At 39.2% G+C, this 18993-nt stretch overlaps 1 protein-coding gene across 1 annotated transcript; it reads right to left on the reverse strand.

The window, feature by feature from the left end:
- Positions 1 to 1273: 1273 nt before the first annotated feature.
- Positions 1274 to 12882, reverse strand: LOC139912048 (sodium- and chloride-dependent GABA transporter 1). The gene is made up of 11 exons (XM_071899738.2): positions 12716 to 12882; positions 12331 to 12463; positions 11440 to 11574; positions 10139 to 10242; positions 9642 to 9766; positions 7386 to 7498; positions 4592 to 4732; positions 4239 to 4338; positions 2720 to 2820; positions 2095 to 2262; positions 1274 to 1982 (listed from the first exon to the last, which is right to left on the reverse strand). The coding sequence occupies exons 1-11, from the start codon at positions 12865 to 12867 to the stop codon at positions 1869 to 1871; spliced, it is 1386 nt and encodes a 461-aa protein (XP_071755839.1). The 5' UTR covers positions 12868 to 12882; the 3' UTR covers positions 1274 to 1868.
- Between the last annotated feature and the right edge of the window lie 6111 nt (positions 12883 to 18993).

The raw sequence follows: 18993 nt of genomic DNA on the forward strand, positions 1-18993 counted from the left end.
GATGAGAACCACTGGTCTAGTGAAATCCAGATTTTAAAAAAAAACCTATCTTGTGTTCTTAGAAGAGAAGGGAGGTCAATAATTATTTAAAAGTTACTTAATAGTAGGCCTACTGCACCACCTCAAAGTTAAAGCTTGAGTTAAAATAAATAATGTGTGCTTTTTTTTTAAGAGAGCGACACTTTTGGCTCCCTTCTCTGCAGAGGGAGGGAGGTAAGATACTGTCAGTGTTGAATCGAAGGCTTTGGGTCACCAGAATGTGAAAAACCAGCTAAATGGAAAATGACCAGAATGGGCAAGTTAAACCTCCCAAACACTGTCTGCCCTCATTAGCCCAATTCAGTTTCATGCCCATGGATCAAAGGCACCGCTAATAATCTCTCAAACTCTTTGTGAATTTCATACTTCAAGAAAGATAAAAAAAAAAATCATAGATGCATTTAATGAAAAAGCATATTAACTCATTCCTCAACCTGCAGAGATCTGACAAAATCCATTGTTCCACCCACTATACAGCTCAATAATGGTTGACAACACAATCCACAGTAATGACAGTAATTTTTTTCTCCACCCATAGAGGACCATGTAATTCTTCAGTTGAAGTAAAAACATGAAAATCACCAAAATTTGACTTACGAGGTTTTCATATGACAACACAGTGATATAATGGGCTGTGTCATCTTAGCAGATAAGTTGACAGATTGGTTCTTTGGGTCTTATTCAAATAAGACCTTGCACACATGTGCAACATTTTCAGCCATTTAAAACAGCAAAAAATCCACACTTTCACAGGTTGTGACAAGATTTGATTTTACATCACCTAGGACCTGGTTTTGGAAATGGAAAATTCAGCTAAGGCCTTTAGCCATGGCTATTTATAGGGCTTGACACTTCACTCTCTATATCACGTTATATATCGTAGACTCCATGAAATACATACTGCATGAAGAGAATTTTTAACTTTTCTCTGACGGAATAAATAAATATGTATGGTTGAATTTATTTGGTTACACTATTAAGTCACTTCTAAAAGATGTATGAGGTTTCCAACTCAGTGAGTTAAACAGAAACGTTTCATGATCAGCAGCAACTCCTGATTGATATCTAACTCATAGACAATGTTGCTATGCCTACATTCAAAAAAGTAACATCATGAACACTCTTCTTGTGAGTGTTTAATGTTTTGCACTTGGTGCAAGTGTGTACACACACTGGACAATCGTGGAAACTACTGAACTAAAACACGTCCAAACACAAACAGCTCACAGAGCCTAAGGTGTGGATTGGTTTTATTTAAGCTAAATTTTTCATGGGTTTAGTTATTTCCTGAAAAATAAAAAGCACATTTTTGCTATCAAGCCACTATTAACATTTGGCCTGTGATAACTGAAAAATGTACAGGTGCTATTTTGCATGATTGTACTCATTTATGGGACAGTAATGTAAGGAATTAATTTCAAAGATTTAAGTGGACCATTCAGTTAGTTGACAAAATAATTTTCATGTAAGTATGTGTACAAGGTCCAGGGGACATTTTCATCCAGTTGAAGTCAACTGCAAAGTTTAAGGGCCTTGAGTCAGAGGCATGGTACTTAAAAGTACCACAAATGTATACTGAGCTTAAGATAAAAGACAAGGTCCTAGTTCCATATATGTTTGGTAGGAAGGTCAAATGGGACAAAATAATATTGTCTATGATAGTAACTTGAACACTAAGTATCTTAGTGTAACTAATAAAGTTATTTACATCAATGAGCAGCACTTTTCCTTTACCCACAGGCTATACAGCGTCCTGCATCCAAGACCAATCCAAACCTCTGTTGCAATGTTTGATGCACACACACATACAGACATGTATGTGTCCCTGGTCATGCCATTGAGGTAAACAAGGCTTCAGACTCTGGGTTGTTTGTTTTCTGTTTCTCTGGCAGGTGATCCAGGGCATCTAAGTCTAATGTGGGAGTCACAGCTGTTTTGACTCTCTAAGGGTTAGAGAGGGCAAAATGTCAGAAAAAAAACAACCTTTATTATTTATATTGTACATTAAGGGCAATTTAGACAGTTATCTGTCTCAATAATGAGTCTTGTACTCACCTGAAGAAATGAGCCTTTGTTTTTACAGATCTCTTGAATGGCTCCGAGGGGGATCCACACAATAGAGACCAGTGAGATGCCCCAGCCCACCCCCTCTGCCCACACTGGGTACTTATACTTCCCATAGTGAGCAGGAGTGTACTGGATGACACTGGAGATCAGGATGCACTACGCAGGGAATAAAATAGCCTTACAACCATACATAGTCTGTTTTATCAAGCATGCCTTAAGCAAAATACAAATGTGTTTCAACATTCATCTTTAACATTATTATTTTTTACTTAAATTATATCATGCAATGTAAAATCACATGACAATATAGACACACACAATACATCACAACATATCTAGCATTGCACAGAATACATATATCACAATTCCTCACAGAATTTAAGTAAAATACATGATCTTCATTATGAGTATGATACTACTGATAACCCTAATCTATTAGAGATGGGACAATATATCGAAATTCAATATATCGCGATACAAAAATGTGACAATATTTATCTTGGGGCAGAAAAATGAAAGACAAAAAAAATGAAATAAACAGACCTATAATCTACATTAAGAACCTAAGGTGACTGAATTCAGACAGGGATTGTTAAAACAGGCTCAGTCTCACCAGCACCAGCAGGGGAGAGAACACCAGCCAACAGAGACGGAAGTAGATGTTAGGAGCTTTTCCTAGCATCTTCTTTATCATATTAGAGATACGCTGAAGGCCTGATGGAAAAAGAGAAGCACCAATTAAACACTTTCAATAACCAATAAGCAAATGCAGACTTCCATCAGAGTTGTGTTTTGGTTAGGAACGACGTTTAAAGTTCAGTTCCAAAACTGAACTTTAAACTACTTTCAAACCACCATTTTAAAGTAGTTATTAAACGTAGTGATGCAAATGTGGTCCTACTTTTACACATAGGAAAAATCATGTTATCATCATTCCTATGACATAATAATAACCGTGACGTCCTGGGTTCGAATCCAGTCCGGGACCTTTGTCACATGTCATCCCCCTCTCTCTTTCCCCTTTATTGTTTCTCTCAACTGTATGTCTAATAAGGTAATAATGCCATAAAAATAATCTGTAATTAATCAAATATATATACATATATACTGGATGATGCCAATCAAAAGATACTGGTATACTTTGTGACTTTCCATGATATTATTTTTCTATCTATGGGACGGTCGTGTGCATGAACTGCTACGACTCAAGTCCATCACAGAAAACAATCAGCAGATCAATCTGTCAAACACTGAAGGCCCTTAGACCCCCCCAAATAAACAAATTCATTGATTTTCCCACCACTCAACATCAGATTCATGAAAAAAAGGTGGTTTCATGCAGATCAGTGGTTTTCCAGGAGTTGTTGGCGTCATTGACTGTACTCACATGAAAATTCTTTTTCTTTTAATTTATTTTGTTTTTTTTGGCATTCCTCCTTTATTGGATAGTCACAGTATAGAGGGACAGGTAAGATGGTAGAGAGAGGGGAATGACATGCGACAAAGGTTTCGGATTGGAAGACCACTGAACCACCAGGACGCCCCCACTTTCTTTAGTTTTAAGTTCACACCAGGGGTATCCTGATTTCCTCTTACCACAGTGTCATTATTCTCAACATGTTAGCTGTCAATATTTATTGGAATTGCTCTAACAATAAAGTCCATCTTTATCTTTAATATCTAAAGTATATCTAACAGCATGGAGAACAAACATAATGGTATGATCATTAATGGGTTTTTAAATCTATTGGTCTTGTTTTTTCAAAATGTTGAATGTGTGTTCTTCTAGCTTACACGAAAACAACTACAAAACATCATTACACATTTCATTATAGAGCATTTTTAGTCATAACCAAACTTTTAGCATAATTCCTAGAAGTAATTCTGAGATGCTCGAACTACGGGCCCTGCTATTACAAAATGATGACATAAGCAAAACTGGAAAATTGGAAATGTTAAAACTTAATTGGAAAAACAAGTAAGTTATTAGGTATTTTAAAAATGCTGCCTACCAAATACTGACATGTTTGACTGTATATATTTTGAACTACTAACGAATTTCAAGTGACTTTTTTTTTGCCTAAAAATGGATATATAGCATTTTGGAATAAAACACTTTCTATGTATACTACCAAATATCCAGCAGACAGCTAGGACTTCAAAGAAAGCCAGGAACATGAGAGAAACCACGGCAGTGTAGTGGTCCATCAGCTGGAACATATAGATACCCCCCTGGGGTGAGAGAGAGAGAGAGAGAGAGAGATGGAGAGACAGAGAGAGAGAGAAAGAAAGAGAGAGAGAGATGGAGAGAGAGAGAGAGAGAGAGAGAGAGAGAGAGAGAGAGGCTCAGTTTTCCAGTAGTTACAGGATTACCAAGATGACAAAAGAACTGTCACCTGAGGTGCAACTCCTAGTACATGCACCAAATATCCTCAATCATGTTTCTCTGTCAACAGGGCTTACTTACATAACAACTGTTACTTACATTAGTAACGTGTGGAATTCCCAGTAGAAGGCTAACTATGCACACAGTCAGCGCCAGCAGCTCTTGTCTCTTCAGGAAACGGAGAACCTTGGGGCCAAAACCATCCATGACGAATGTCACAGCCACCTCAACCATGGCAAACTGCAGGACAAAGGGAACATTTATATATATATATATTTATCTACATATTGTTCTTCAAATAGACTCTTTTGCCTTTTATGTTGTCCTTGTATGTACCTCGGTTGTTTTTCTGTTTTTTATTATGGATATCTTGGATGTTTTGTCTGTTTTTATTATGCTGCCCTGCCAGGTCTCTCTTGTAAAAGAGGTTTTTAAATTTTAATGGGACTTTTTACCTTGTTAAATAAAGGTTAAATTAATTTAGATACCCAGGTTACCCACATAAAGACCACTTCCCTTGTATCTGTTTGGGGTACATTCCTGGGGCTGCTCAAAGAGTTTGGCACCAGAGTATATTAATGGTTGGGAGAGGAATTCAAGAGCATCTTCAGAAAACTATGCATCTGATTTTATTGTACACCATTGCTTTATTATTTGCTTTGGGTCAGTGTTTAGTGTGTCTAACCACAGTCTGACCAAATGCCTTCACTTTTTATGGAAAATAACCTTATTTATTATGAAACAATATTCATTATAAGCTAGCTTTCTCTCTGACTGAAGTTCAAATGTACTATTTATTTTTTCCTGACCGCCAGTGCTTAACACTGGATATTAGCCAACTGCCAACACAGGTTGAGTGTTTACTGCGACTTCTCTGCCCAGAGGCTCAGTGCCCAGAGCCTTGCCTTTATGGCACAGGGATTTGGCAGACTTCTGTCAAGCCTGAGCCTGACCTGCCAGCAAAGTATGGCTGGCTCAGTCTCCCCTGACAGAGCCATGCAGGAGGGCTCTCTACAGTGTCCCAGTGGTCCCAGGTGAGATGTTTGGCCCTGCAGGACAGCAGACTTTGGAGCATATCATCCAAGCAAATCAAGCTAGACACCAGTTTACTAGTCTGCAAAGACAGTCTACACCCTTGCCTGAGTAGAAGGTTCTCTCAGGACATAACACCAGTCCCTGTCATCCACCAACCCGCCCTGACGTGCGATCCAAGACACATAAGTTCTCTTGGCCCATGTGGCCCAGCTGGGTCTTACTTCACCTACAGCAAGAGCTCCTTCACACTCAGCCAGAGTGTGGTGTTCATTGGTGTAACAATGGACTCTCAGCAAACGATTGCCTCTGGCTGATAGGCATGTGGATGACCATCTCATCAGTAGTACCGCTGGGCCTCTTGAACTGGCGTCCCCTCAAGTTGTGGACAAATGGCCTCAGCTTGGATTCAAGGCGGCACAAGCACAAGATGGTCAAAGCCCAGTCCGTGCCTCCTTGCCCTCTGGCCTTGGAGGAGCAGGGCAAATCTAACCGGGGGCGTTCCCTTAGATTCGGTCACATCATTCTTGAGGGTCAGGCATGTTCTCACAGGTGGATGTTATTCAATGAGTAGTGTAGGACATAACAAGCTGCCCTTGCCTGAGAGTTGCTCAATGTTGATATTATTACAGTACATGTAGTCTCTGTGGGATCACAACAGAAGCCATCCTTTATGGTTTATCTGGCTGCCATTTCAAACCAAACTGTGAGGTCTCACGGTCTTGTTAACCGTTTTCAGCTGCAGAAGCCCCCACAAGCCCTGTCATGGGACATGCCGTTGGTGCTAGACGCCTTTTATCTGATCACCTTCGAGCCCTCAGGGCAGTCTGAGTTGAAGTGCTGGGCTGCCAACACAGCCTGTTTTTCTCGCTATGCCACAGCAAAGTGTGTAAGTGAGCTTGTCCGTGTCTGTGCATGAGAGATCTTGTAATTTGAGTGAGCTTGAACTCTTCTGCAAAGAATCAGCAAAAATTCCTGAATCCAGATGTGCCTAGTTACATTACATAATTTTTTACATTACATTACGTCATTTAGCAGACGCTTTTGTCCAAAGCGACTTACAATAAGTGCATTTTGTCAACAGTAGTAAAACCAGCTGTGTATCATAGTCTTCATCAGCTAAGCCTTTTAATAGGAATAAGTAGCATTTGTAGAATCAGAGGTTTTTTTTTTGGTAGACGCTTATCCAATGTTATCAATGAAAAAAGTGCTTCTACAAAGGATTAATTGAAGGGTGTGTACACTTATGTAATCAAGGTGCTTTAGTTAGCCATTTTTAATACATTGTCAGAAATTAGTAGCCTTTTGTTTTGTACCTTGATTTCACTGGTGACTCTATCCAAATGAAAGGGAAAAAAGTCCAATTTAATGGGTTTTCATTTCAGGCCTTGGACAACAAAAACTAGAGAATTTGAAAGGGTGTGTAGACTCTTGGTATCCACTGTACATAGCCTATATTTTACTGACAACCTTTTATTGTTTTACAAACTGTAATCATTTAACAGTTTAATCAATTCCTCCATTAGAGTTAACATTATGGTGTCTATATTGGGTACACTGTAGTCTCCTAATACAAAGTTTAGTTTTTTAAGTGGAGGCACTGTGCTCTTTCTTCTATTTAAAGTGTGTCTGCAATCATACATGTTTGCATAAGTTCCATGACAAACGTGTTCAATGCCTATTCATCTCGGATCATTCTACACACCCACTGCCTGAAAAAGAAAGGGTTACACAAGTAATCTACAGGTTGCTCTCTTGCTCTCTCTCTTACACACACACACACACACACACACCCTTTCTCTCCCTCTCTCACACACACACACACACACACTCTCTTTCTGCAAGGGTGAGAGATGGATACCTGGCTGTCCAGGCCCAGGCAGAAAAGCATAATGAAGAACAGAGGGGCCCACAGCTGAAACACGGGCATGGTGGAGAGGACTTCGGGGTACACCACAAACACCAAACCAGGGCCTGAAACACCATAACATTCACGGTAGTGTTAGTACTAGAGGTTTCATAATCCCAACCTACAGACAAGCATAGTTCTATAGTACAGGAGAAACTGAGATATGATGAGGTCATGGGCTTGGTGTTAAAGGACACCGTGGAGTACTATTTCATGGAAGGACAATGTGACGAGACAAAAGAATACTTTGTTAAGCTCCTCAGTCAATAAATAATAAATGACACAGTGAGTTATGGCAACCGGAGGGCTGAAACAGCATGTCGGAAAATTCCATCTGTATACTGTCTTGGCAAGTCTGGAAATATTTATTACAGAATACTCATAAAGCAGATAAACTTTTGTATTCAATATACAATGCCATTAGAAATTACTGCAATATTGACATGTAGAACAAATCTAATTTGTAATGTCACCAACACACAAAACCTGTAGCTGATCCACTGAAAATGAATTGGAGCTGGTCTGACTTTGTGGAGTCATAGTTTTTTATGTCCAAGTGACCTTTATGTTATTGTAGTGCAGTTACAAACCAGAAAATGTCTGCATGTTGCCGCATAAAATCAAGTCCACAAATCTAAAATGAACTGTCCAGGATCATAAGACTAATTCATGTCAATTCTTGGATTTACCTTTAATGAATTCAAGTGTTTATGAATCATTGGCTATCCAACTAATCTTCCACCACACTGTTTTACTGAGATGTTAGTCAGTGATCAACAGCCAGTCTGCACATTCTACCTCTGAAACAACGTCACAGCTGGCTTGGATATTGCCTTTCAAAAGGTGCCCAGATAGCCAGAAGACACACTTCAGTTGTCAATTATTAGGATTTTCATCATAAATCCCAAAACTGACAAAAAGGAAAGGAAATATAGGAAATACTGTATGTGGATAACCATACATGGATTAAGTTTACTCTTTTGAAGAATGTTAGCAATAATTAGCTTAACTACTTTAATCTGAGACATGTTCATTATTATGAAGAACACATAATGAACACTGATGTGAAAAAAGGAGAACATGACAGAGAGAAAGAAGTGGGATAGGATATGATAACGTGATACTTCATTGTAAGAAAGTTATCTTTTCACTGGACCTCCTCCACAGAGAGGACAGGGGCAGTCAGCTACAGGACAGTGTCCCTCCAGCTGGCAGGGATTCAGTGAGTTGAACACAGGACATCCAGGTGACAGACTATCTCTATTTTAACTATTTTACTGGAATAACATAACTGCCAAAACTCCTATTTAGACGTGGTTTAAGTGTTAAGTGTGCTAGAACCAAAATTCACTCAATTCTCAAAGTAGTGCTGTGTATTTTGGAAAAGGGTTTTTTCACTCAGGTAATATACAATCCTGCTGTCTCGCCTCACCCCACCCTGCAGAGTTTTATTTATCTTATGTAACTGGTTTAATTATCAATACTGAATCATGTAAGAGCTGTGTAAAATGGAACATCAGTAAGATCAAGCAGGTGAACAAGTTGACTGTTTTACAACTGTTCCATCTCTCTCTCTCTCTCTCTCTCTCTCTCTCTCTCTCTCTCTATTATGCTCTTCTCTAAGAAGAGCATAATACAATAACAAATACTAATGTTAATGCAAAATTAACGGGAAACAAACCACAACATGTTTCATAATTCTTGATAACATTAACACATTAACATTAACATTAACATTTTGATTTATAATAAATGTATGTTGTTTATGTTGCGGCTATCATTCATTTTAGCATGAGCAGACTCTAATTCATATGGCTGTAATTCATAACTGGGTCTTCAGAATATTTAGATTTCCACTGTGGTTTCCTTGAGAGAACTGCAAGTTCACGTCCTTGCGAGCTCTTTGTCTTGTTCCTCCATGGGAAGAAGGAACAATCCTCCCAGGGGAAGAAAGCAAAAACAAGTTCTTACAACAGACTGAACTACAGAGAATATTGAGATCCAATTTGCATGTCCATTTATATGCATGTTTGTGCATATAAATGTTCTTTTATAAATCATTTTATACATCACACCCCATGTCCATAAACAGTGGGCATAACAATTTCATGATACTGTCTTGTTCCTATGTCCAAATGTTTAACACACCTAACAACAAACAAAGCAATGCTATTGTAGCATGACGGTCTTACCAGCCTTGATGCTTACCATCTGTAGCTATGTCTTCAACTGGCAGGTTATGGATATGAGCCATGTAACCAATCGCTGAGAAGATCACAAAGCCAGCCAGGATACTGGTGAATGAGTTAGTTAGTGATACAATCAAAGTATCCCTGGGAAAAAAAGAGAAGAAAAGAAAGAATTTGATGGCAGTTCTCATGGCCCAGAAACATAGGAAAACAAACACAAGAGATTATAAAGCAGCCATTTGGTCCTCAAGACAGCTGTTTGAAGTTTTCTTTCTTAAAACTATTCAATCAATCTGGTAGCAACCATTTCTGCAGCTATCATAGCTCCTGACCAGGGCTTGAAATTAACACGCTGTGCCTATTGCTTGGCTTGCCTAAAATACACTGTCATACTCTGCAATCCTTTGACCATTTTTAAGAAAAAGATGTTTTGGCGAGGTTAAAATTCTGAGTGAGTTCATTTCAAGCCCAGTTCCTGACAGTCATTTGATTTCAAAAACATCGCACTTCTATTACCTGAGAATGTTGTTGTTGAACTTGTTGTAACTGGCCATCGAAATCATGGAGCCAAAGCCTATTCCAATGGAGTTGAACACTTGGGCAGCAGCATTAACCCAAACCTATAGTGAGGATGAGAGATGAGAAGAGCACGAGAATGCAAACAATGCAATGATCATCCAATTTTGATCATGTTAGATAATGATACAGTTTAGTTAAGTTTGATTTTGTTTCGTTTATCTGACAATGAATAAATAACAATAAATATGAATACATGCATGTTACATTTAACACATTAAGTCACATACTTACTTCCTGTGTGGTCACTGAGTACAAAAAACAGTACCAAGACGGTGGCAGCAGTCCACAGAATAATAAATAAAAATAAATTGCTCAAACATGTTTTAGGAAAGCTATAGGCCTGCCTGGCAGAAGCAAAATAATTTCACACATGGCAAAAGTTCTCATTGCTTTATCCTAATTAATGGCTGTCAATTCCTCTGCTCAAGAACCCTTCTAACCGTCATTTCCCTTTGTATGTCTGCTAAATGACGTAATGTAATGTCATATAATGTATTGACCAGTCTTGGCTCTGAACCTTGATGTGCTCTTCATGTAACTGTGGAACACACCTACCATGAGAGGGTAGCTAGAACAATGTTTTGGGGCAGGATCACTAATATATCTATTAACATCACTAAGCCGAAGTTGGACTGTTCTAGTCCCAGTTAGTATCCACTTCAGCTCCTGAAAGTGCCTCATGTTACCTATGTGCTCAAGACCCAAATCTGACCTGACCCGTCTATTCTGGGAGGCCTGAAGCTTTGTCGCTACCAGTTAAGACAGACCCCCTGGACTGGCTTTTATTGGATACCAGAGGAAAACTATCTGACAGATTTGGCTTTCTGGACACAAATTCTGTCCTGGCAGCCTTCCCCAAAATCTTCAAAGCAACACTTTCCACTTCCACAGTTCTTCTAAGTACAACCTAAGTGGTTTCCTGAGGTGACCTCTTTCCCTAGCTCTACATGCAGTTCTGGGCTTCGCTCAGTCTGGGCCTACAGCAAGGAGGAGCCTGTTATCAGAGGCAATGATATTTTCAATAAATTCCTTGCTCCCCCTAAACAAATGCAGACCAGTTAAATATATTTTTACCAGTGGTGTTTATAACAACTACTGCAGGTGATAATAATTCCATTTCAACATTTTTAAGTATTTTTTAACTGGTACTGATGTGTAGCCAAAATCTTATCAGGTAGTCTAAATTTTGATGCCACTCTCTGAGTAAAACACTAAAGGATATTCATTTACCATCTCACCTTAACTTCAAAAAGTTTGCTCCAGACTGGGGTCAGAAAGTAGAGGATGCCATTCTTGGCTCCAGGAAGCTGCACATTATTGATAAGCAGGGCAACCAGGATGAAGTATGGAAATATGGCTGTGAAATACACAACCTGTGTGGCACGAACAAAGAAAAGCAGAGATTAATCAACGAGTGTGTTAGCTGCATTCGTTTACAACGAACATCTTCAGTTACAGTTCTTTAGACTGCAGCATGACAAAAGAAGGAGAATGTACTGCAGCCTATTCGGTGACACCAGTGAGGATGAATTTTATTTGCTTTCATGGCAATATCTCAATCTTGCCTCAACAAAGTAATTTCATCTAAGTCAGATCAGAATACTACATATCACATCAAATTGTATATTGAATGATGCCAGTTGGTACAAAATAAACAACTATTTTATCCTTTTCCTTAAACTCCCCTTTGTTTCATATTAGCATGTCCTGATTCTGAGTCGGTCGTGCATTTTTGTTTGCATCTGAAGCTTATCTTGTGCATTTTGGACTGAGCTATACCTAACCATTAACTGAGCACACCACAAAATGGCAAAGTATCTCATTTGCAAAAATACTGCATACAAATATTATGCTGCATATATTTTCCAGAGTTACAAACTTTTCATTTTAGACATGTCATTTTAAATAGAAACTCCTACTGCGGTCAGCTCAAGGACCTGCTCCTTGTCTGTAAGGTTAAACCTTTGGAAGGCCTCTCTGATATTGTTGAATTACAAACATTAATTGTGACAAGTCTTCAAAAGATACCAAGTTTTCAAACATTAAAATATAAACACTATAACATATTATCCAATCATATCACCTCTATCCATAAATACATATTGCAAAGGGAAAGCCATTGCTCTGACCTTGCCAGTGGATTTGACTCCTTTAAAGATGCACAAATACACAACGACCCAGGCCAGGGTGAGGAGGCCAAACAGTTCCCAGCGAAGACCACCAATGTCCTCAATGCCATCGCTTTTCTCCAGAAGCCCGTAACTGGGAAAATAAAGACCGGATGTATCAAAATACAAATAAATTGATTCCTGCTATTGTATCCTTAAATTTAATAACAATACACCTCACATTTTCTTCTGCCCTTGTCATGTAAATGCTACTTTTATCTCACCATGTGATTTCAGTAAGGGCTTCTTCCTCCAGTGACTTTAACACTGTAGCCAGCTATAGCCATGGCATCAAGAAAAAACTGATTTCTATAATTAAAAAAGAAGGATGTGTAACAATTCTCACTCAAAGAACTGCTGGCTGGCTGACTGCAGGTGGGAGGCGTTGCCAGGGAAACCGCTGGAACAGTTTTCGACAGCATTCCAAGTGTTGTTGCAGGACTGCCAGGGGAGCGTTGCTCCGAACGAGTTGAAGAGGTAGTACAGTGCCCAGCTCATTAGCACATTGTGGTAAGTGCAGAACACAAAGGAGATAACAACTGTGGCCAGGCCAACACCTGCAGAGTGACACCAAGGGCAAAGGACACAAAGTAAGACAAGCGCAGAGGTGCTACTGCTTGGGTAGCTGGTGTGTGTGGATCTCCTTTAACATTATACCCTAACTGGATATGTGAAGGCGCATTCTGTCATTTTTAGTGCCCGTTTAACTTATCATTCCTCCATTTTAGTTCGTAAACCTGTTATATCTTCTCTCTCTCTCTCGCAACATGTTATAGTAGAGTGTAAATAATTTGGGCCCAGGGTTAAAATTATGACTATAGACTAAATGTCACACAAAGATAAAGAGGCAACAGTGCTTTAATGAAGAGTCAAACAAAAACAAAATTTCCATAGGGTAATCTCTGGAACTGGTCAATTCTATCTAAGATTAAAACCTAAGGTAAAAGTGCAGAAGTCAAGTGAACTTTGGGAATGGAAAAAAGCATTCCTGCAGCCACGGATTTGACTTGCAAAAACTCCACTGTGTCATTTGTCTTGTAAATATAATGAGTTCCTTTTTCAAATATAAAAAATTTAGCTCAAAGTACAGCAGCTCATTCAAATTATCTTTATACACTTGTGATCCTTGGCTGTGTTTCTTTTGATGCAACACGACGAAGCTGCTCTCCTACCTCGAATTCCTCGGTGTGCGCGCACTGTATGTGTGTATGAGTGTTTGCGTGAATATGATGAAATTAAATTAGAGCTATGTATTGCTTGTTTTTGCAATACAGTAGATTGCCAAGGGGAAATTTTGTTTTTTTCACCTGCCCCTCCACAGGGAGATCAGAGCACAGGGTCAGCCAAAGAGTGCTGCCTCTGCAGCTGGGAGGGATTCAGTGTTTTGCTCAAGGACACTTCCATGGGGCGGACAGGATGGATCAAACCCGGGACCTTCCAGTTAGAGGAAGGTCGCCTATCCTGGGTAAGATATGTTTTCAATGTTTGCTTTCTTCTCTATAAGACACTGTGAAACCTGGCATGACTGAAAAAACAATAATACTGATACTTTTATATTGTGATATTGTGATCAAGGTTTCAGTGACGTTCTGCAACATTTTAACTTTGTCGGCCTTTTCACTACTCATAAAGTTTCCACTGAGGCCATTTTTGGAGAATTTCACAGCTGTTCTGCCTCTTCCCTTATGGAAGAAAAACAAGAACTTTCAGAACTATTCTGCTTTAGAAAATTTCGTTTTCATAGTTTTCTATCCGTGGGGGTAAGTCTGGAATGCTGTGCTCCACTGGATCCAGTGTCACTATCTGGTATTATGGAAGGAGAGGCAGCCGAAAAACAGCTCTGTGTCAACATGATGACAGAGCCCAATCTAACCCCTCTGAGCTCCAGGATCAGTTGGGACCACTGTCCGTGGTCCACGTTAAGCACTCCTTCCTTTGTTATCACTGTGTTTGCCTCTTCCACTCTACACATCTAGCTTAAATGGCTGACTGCTCCATTGGGGCACCATACACACTCTAAGTGGCGTGGTGATGTTTCAGTTCTAACTGTCAAAACATATCAGTCTGCTGGAGTCAAAAACAAGTCAGTATAGTTCAGCTTCATGTTCAGGAGCAGTGCGAAACTTGTTTCACAGAGATAGAGGGAAGTTTAATGAAAGTAAGTGGAGCTTCTTTATAAAAAAAAAATATATATATATAATAATGTTTTTTGGGGTTTTTTTTTTAATCAAAAGCTAAGAAAGGGATTCAGAGTAATAGAGTTTAGGGCCACAGTGACTCGTGTACAAGGGCACTACGTTCATATGTTATGTCTACACTTGTCTACACATAAAAGATAATTACAGAGAGCAGGCAGAAAACAACAAGCTGGGAACAACAACATAAAGCAACACGTGCCCAACCCTTCTCAACACACATGGGAGGTCATTATATTGAGCTCAGGGTTGCCACCTCTATCCCAGTCTTGTAATTACCAGCCTCGTCTCTATTCCTCTGTTAATTTAGGAGATAAATCAGCAATTTTCCAGAAGCAAAGGAGACAATCAGCAAAGGCAAATAGGTTTCCCGGGCAATATAAAAAAAAAAAAAAAAAAAGCAGTGATTGCTTTATCTTGGTGTGTCATAATTATACACTCATATACTATGACTAGGCATACTGCAGGACATTAAACATGATTGGCTGATTTATGAGTACAGGAGGATTTGCGGGCATTAAATAAACTGATGACAGGAATATCACAGTCTGGCACAGGGATATCAATCAGAAGAATATACAGAGTTACTACCTGCTGTTGCCCCTTGCTTAGCACAGAGCATTAACCAGGCAGAAATGAGCGATAAATCAAGGGACGGACCCATACGTTTTGACCGGGTAGATAATCTCTGTCATTAAAGAGATAAAACAAACTACGGAGAAAAATCTTTAGTTAGAACAGGAGAGAAAGCATTTTTGATTCACACCCAGGAGTGATGGCAGTTGATGGCTGCACTCTTGTCTGATTTGAACAGCAATCAGTTTGATGAACTGCCAGGTGACGGCCAGTGCTCTTTGGGTCCACACATTTCAGTTCAAACGCAGAGACGTTTGATTTTAGATTATGCAAATACCCTGCTGGTGTGTAAGGCTGGGAAAGCATCATCTGCCTTTTCTTTAGCATGCAAGGTTTTAAAACCATAATGTGATAAGCAGTTCATTATACTCATGTATACTGTTTGCCTGAGAACAATAATGATATCAAACAACTTAAGTGTGTCAAAGAGAAATTCTCAGTCTTTGGATAGCTCTGAATAGAGTTGTGTATTTTAAATTATGAGGAAATACTGTGGACAGGAAGAACACAACTCAATCACCCATATCGGACTTAACTGTTCAAATAGGTCATTCTCAAATGTCCAGAATGTAAGTGCAATTAGTGCAACCTTCAATTGATTTGATCATTTCTTTCTGAATGATGAGGATTTGCCATTCATTCAACCCCAGAGATTTAAAACCTTCAGAACTTAAAGCCATGAAAAAAAGATATTGGTTCTAGCAGTGACTGTTATTCTTGGTTAACAAGTTCACAGCCATCAACTGATCATGTGAAAACAATCAATGTTTCAAACAGAAAAAGGCAGATTTCAATTCAAACAATGACACCATCACCAATCAAACTGCATATAAAACATCATTTCTGAAAAATACACTCAGTTACACAACAGATACACACAATTCATTGGGTAGTCAAAATAAAACACAGTCCACCCTAATGAAAAATGTGTGTATTATGAGAGTGTGTGTCCAGGTGTATAAAAACCCAAAGAAAATTTGGTTTTTAGGGTGGATTTTTTCCTTTATGTCAGACACATGAGGTAGAACCTTAAGATCTTTCCTACAACTGGCCCTGCCTTTTACTTCAAACAGAAACGTGATTATCACTTCACTTGAACACTGTACTATGCATACTGTAAATTAAAAGTATCCTATATGCTGCTTTAACTTTTGCTGTGTGTGGACAATTCCAATGAAAACACTTTGCAGTTTTTTCCCCAGCAATAAATCAGTGATTACCAAGGATATTAAATCACTCCTCGGCATGAAGAAGGGGACTTTCAGGGCTGGAGACATGGAGGAGGTGAAGTCTGTCCAGAGGGAGCTACAGAGGACAGTCAAGGATGGAAAGAACACCTAGCAGGAGAGGACTGAGAACAAACGGCAGGAAAGCAATGTAAAGGAGGAGTGGAGTGGAATGAGGAATGATCAATGCCTATAGGCGGGAAATCGGTTGAAAAGAACAAGGACAACCAGTTTTTCAGCATTGTTTCAGAATGGGAGCTTAAGCCAACCCCAGCTCAGCAATCACCAGTTACCACCACCGCCTCTCCCCCTCTCTGACAGATGACAATGTAACTGTCTCCATTATGCCCCCCCCCCCTTATCATGTCCACCACAGCAGCCCCTGTCAGCACCACGCCCCGGGCCGCACACGACTCGACACGTACGACGCTTTGGTCACAGAGTGATAATGTGAACGCCTAACAAGGTCCACGCGTTTCTGCACAGTTTTTATAACGCACGTCTACAAGGCACAACACTTTCTGTACACATGTATGGCCATCTGTAGACTTGTTAATATGCATACAATGCACATTTGCACATCATGTATGTGGCTGGAAATTCACAATCCATATTTCAGTAAGCAATCGTGACTGCTATCTATCTGTATCTCTGTAACATCTAGTAGCATCAAGTAACTACAAGCAGTAATAAATAATAGTAAATCCATATGTTTAACTAATCCATACTCTCATACTAATTCCCCATATTTCCCATACATACATTCTAGTTAGCGTGCTGAAATTGTCAGAGGCATATTTTTACATAACCCCACAATTGTTTATATTTTATTATATCGCATTTTTGGCTTTATTATTTCTACTGTTTTTATTGCTTGTTTTGTGTTTATATCCTATTTTTCCCAGTTGTTGCTGCTGCAACAACCAAATACAATATATTGTATTTGCATTAAATTGTAAATACCAAGACTCAACTGTGAAATAAACTAAACTTTCATATACTGTTCATCTTTATTCCGACCCAATACTTTGTCCACTCTGCGCCTTGTAATCGTCAAGTCCAAAAACGTACAGCTCATTGTTTACATACAATATTGACCAACAGGGAATTCTAAACCCTGATGGTTAATCATTTACAGTGTTGGGTGGTAATATGTTCAGTAACGCTTTACAGTAACTGTATTCCTTTTCACAGTAATAAGTAGTGTAACAAATTACTATTTCAATTTCAGTGATAGAATTACAGTTATCAATCACAAAAATATAGCTGTCCCTGAATTATCCAAAAACGACGACTATCCCCATTCCCCGATTTATTTCCCTTATATTTAGTCACTGTCCGTTCACAGTAAGCTAGTTTAGATGAGAAATTGCAGACAGGTTTAGGGTGGAAGTATTCCCACTATTTTGATTTTATCAAGCAAAAGGATGACAAGGCCATTGGACATCAGCGGTATTTGGTTACACTCATCATTCACAGGAAGAGGATTGCTGAAGGGGGGTGGGGGGGGATGCACCTGCCAGTTTTGAAATGAGCAACGAGTAACATGCAATGCATCGCTGTTTGAGCCCAACACAGCTCATTTATGCTTCGCCCAGGTTTTGTATACATGCTCTCATATGAAAAAAAAAACACTGTGTCTTTGCAGGACTTTCCCCATGAATGTAAAAATAAGGTAAAAGGAAAATTCAGTCACACATACACATATTTTCCCCCTTCACATGTGAGGAGCCGCTGGCCTGCGGAGTCACTCACCTTTCAACAAGGGACAGACTTTCGCTAGAGCGTGCACTGGCCCCAGTCGAGTGTACTGGCCAATGGCAAACTCCATGAAGAGCAGAGGGATGCCGCACAGGAACAGCATAGTAAGATAGGGAATCATAAAGGCACCTGAAACAGGAGAAGAGGAAATGACACATGGATTGGGAATATTATAGCTGCCTCCGGAGTTTAAGTATGTTAAGTATGTCCCTATGTGTCAAAATGCCTCAGGTTTGAATGTCAGTAAATATAAATGACATGTTCAACCCAGCAGCTACAGAATTTGTTAATTATATTGATCTAACATAATGCTGTCTCTCTTACCTCTTGAGTATCTGCACATTTCATCCCGCTGCCCCTTGCACATTAGGCATCAGACTCCCTAATCACAGCTCAGTAATCAAAGTAAGACATTCATCTCTTTCAAAAATCACTACAGTGCAGGAAAATAGTTTTAACATGAATGATGATCTGTGTTAAATAGAGTTTTTAGATAGCCTGCTTTTATGCTAACTAAAACACCGAGCTGAGCATTATGTTTGTGGATGTTTTATGTTCTCTATTAAACTTTGTCATTTGGACAGCAAATGTCCCAGTGTTAATAAGAGTTTATGAATCCAGGACAGTTGTTGATAGGCTAAGTGTTGATTGGAGAGTTGTTTGTCCACTCATAGAGCTGATATGGCTCTATGTCTGTTCAAAACTATCTAAATGTAGTACCTTTACCTTTAGGCCATTTTTGTCATCTTATTTTTTTCTTACTTTGTTTAGTAATTCAGTTTTTTCAGTCACCTGAATAATCTGTA

The sequence above is a fragment of the Centroberyx gerrardi genome, chromosome 8, assembly GCF_048128805.1.
Source record: "Centroberyx gerrardi isolate f3 chromosome 8, fCenGer3.hap1.cur.20231027, whole genome shotgun sequence".
NCBI classification, from domain to species: Eukaryota; Metazoa; Chordata; class Actinopteri; order Beryciformes; family Berycidae; genus Centroberyx; species Centroberyx gerrardi.

Bases quoted from the DNA above. Each gene is read 5' to 3' on its own strand.
- LOC139912048 (XM_071899738.2), bottom strand. From the start codon at position 12,867: ATGAGCTGGGCACTGTACTACCTCTTCAACTCGTTCGGAGCAACGCTC. The intron at 11,575-12,330 runs GTCAGAGCAATG...CGTGCCACACAG, and splicing joins GAGTCAAATCCACTGGCAAG to GTTGTGTATTTCACAGCCAT. The intron at 7,499-9,641 runs GTAAGCATCAAG...ATGGTGTTTCAG, and splicing joins TGAAGACATAGCTACAGATG to GCCCTGGTTTGGTGTTTGTG.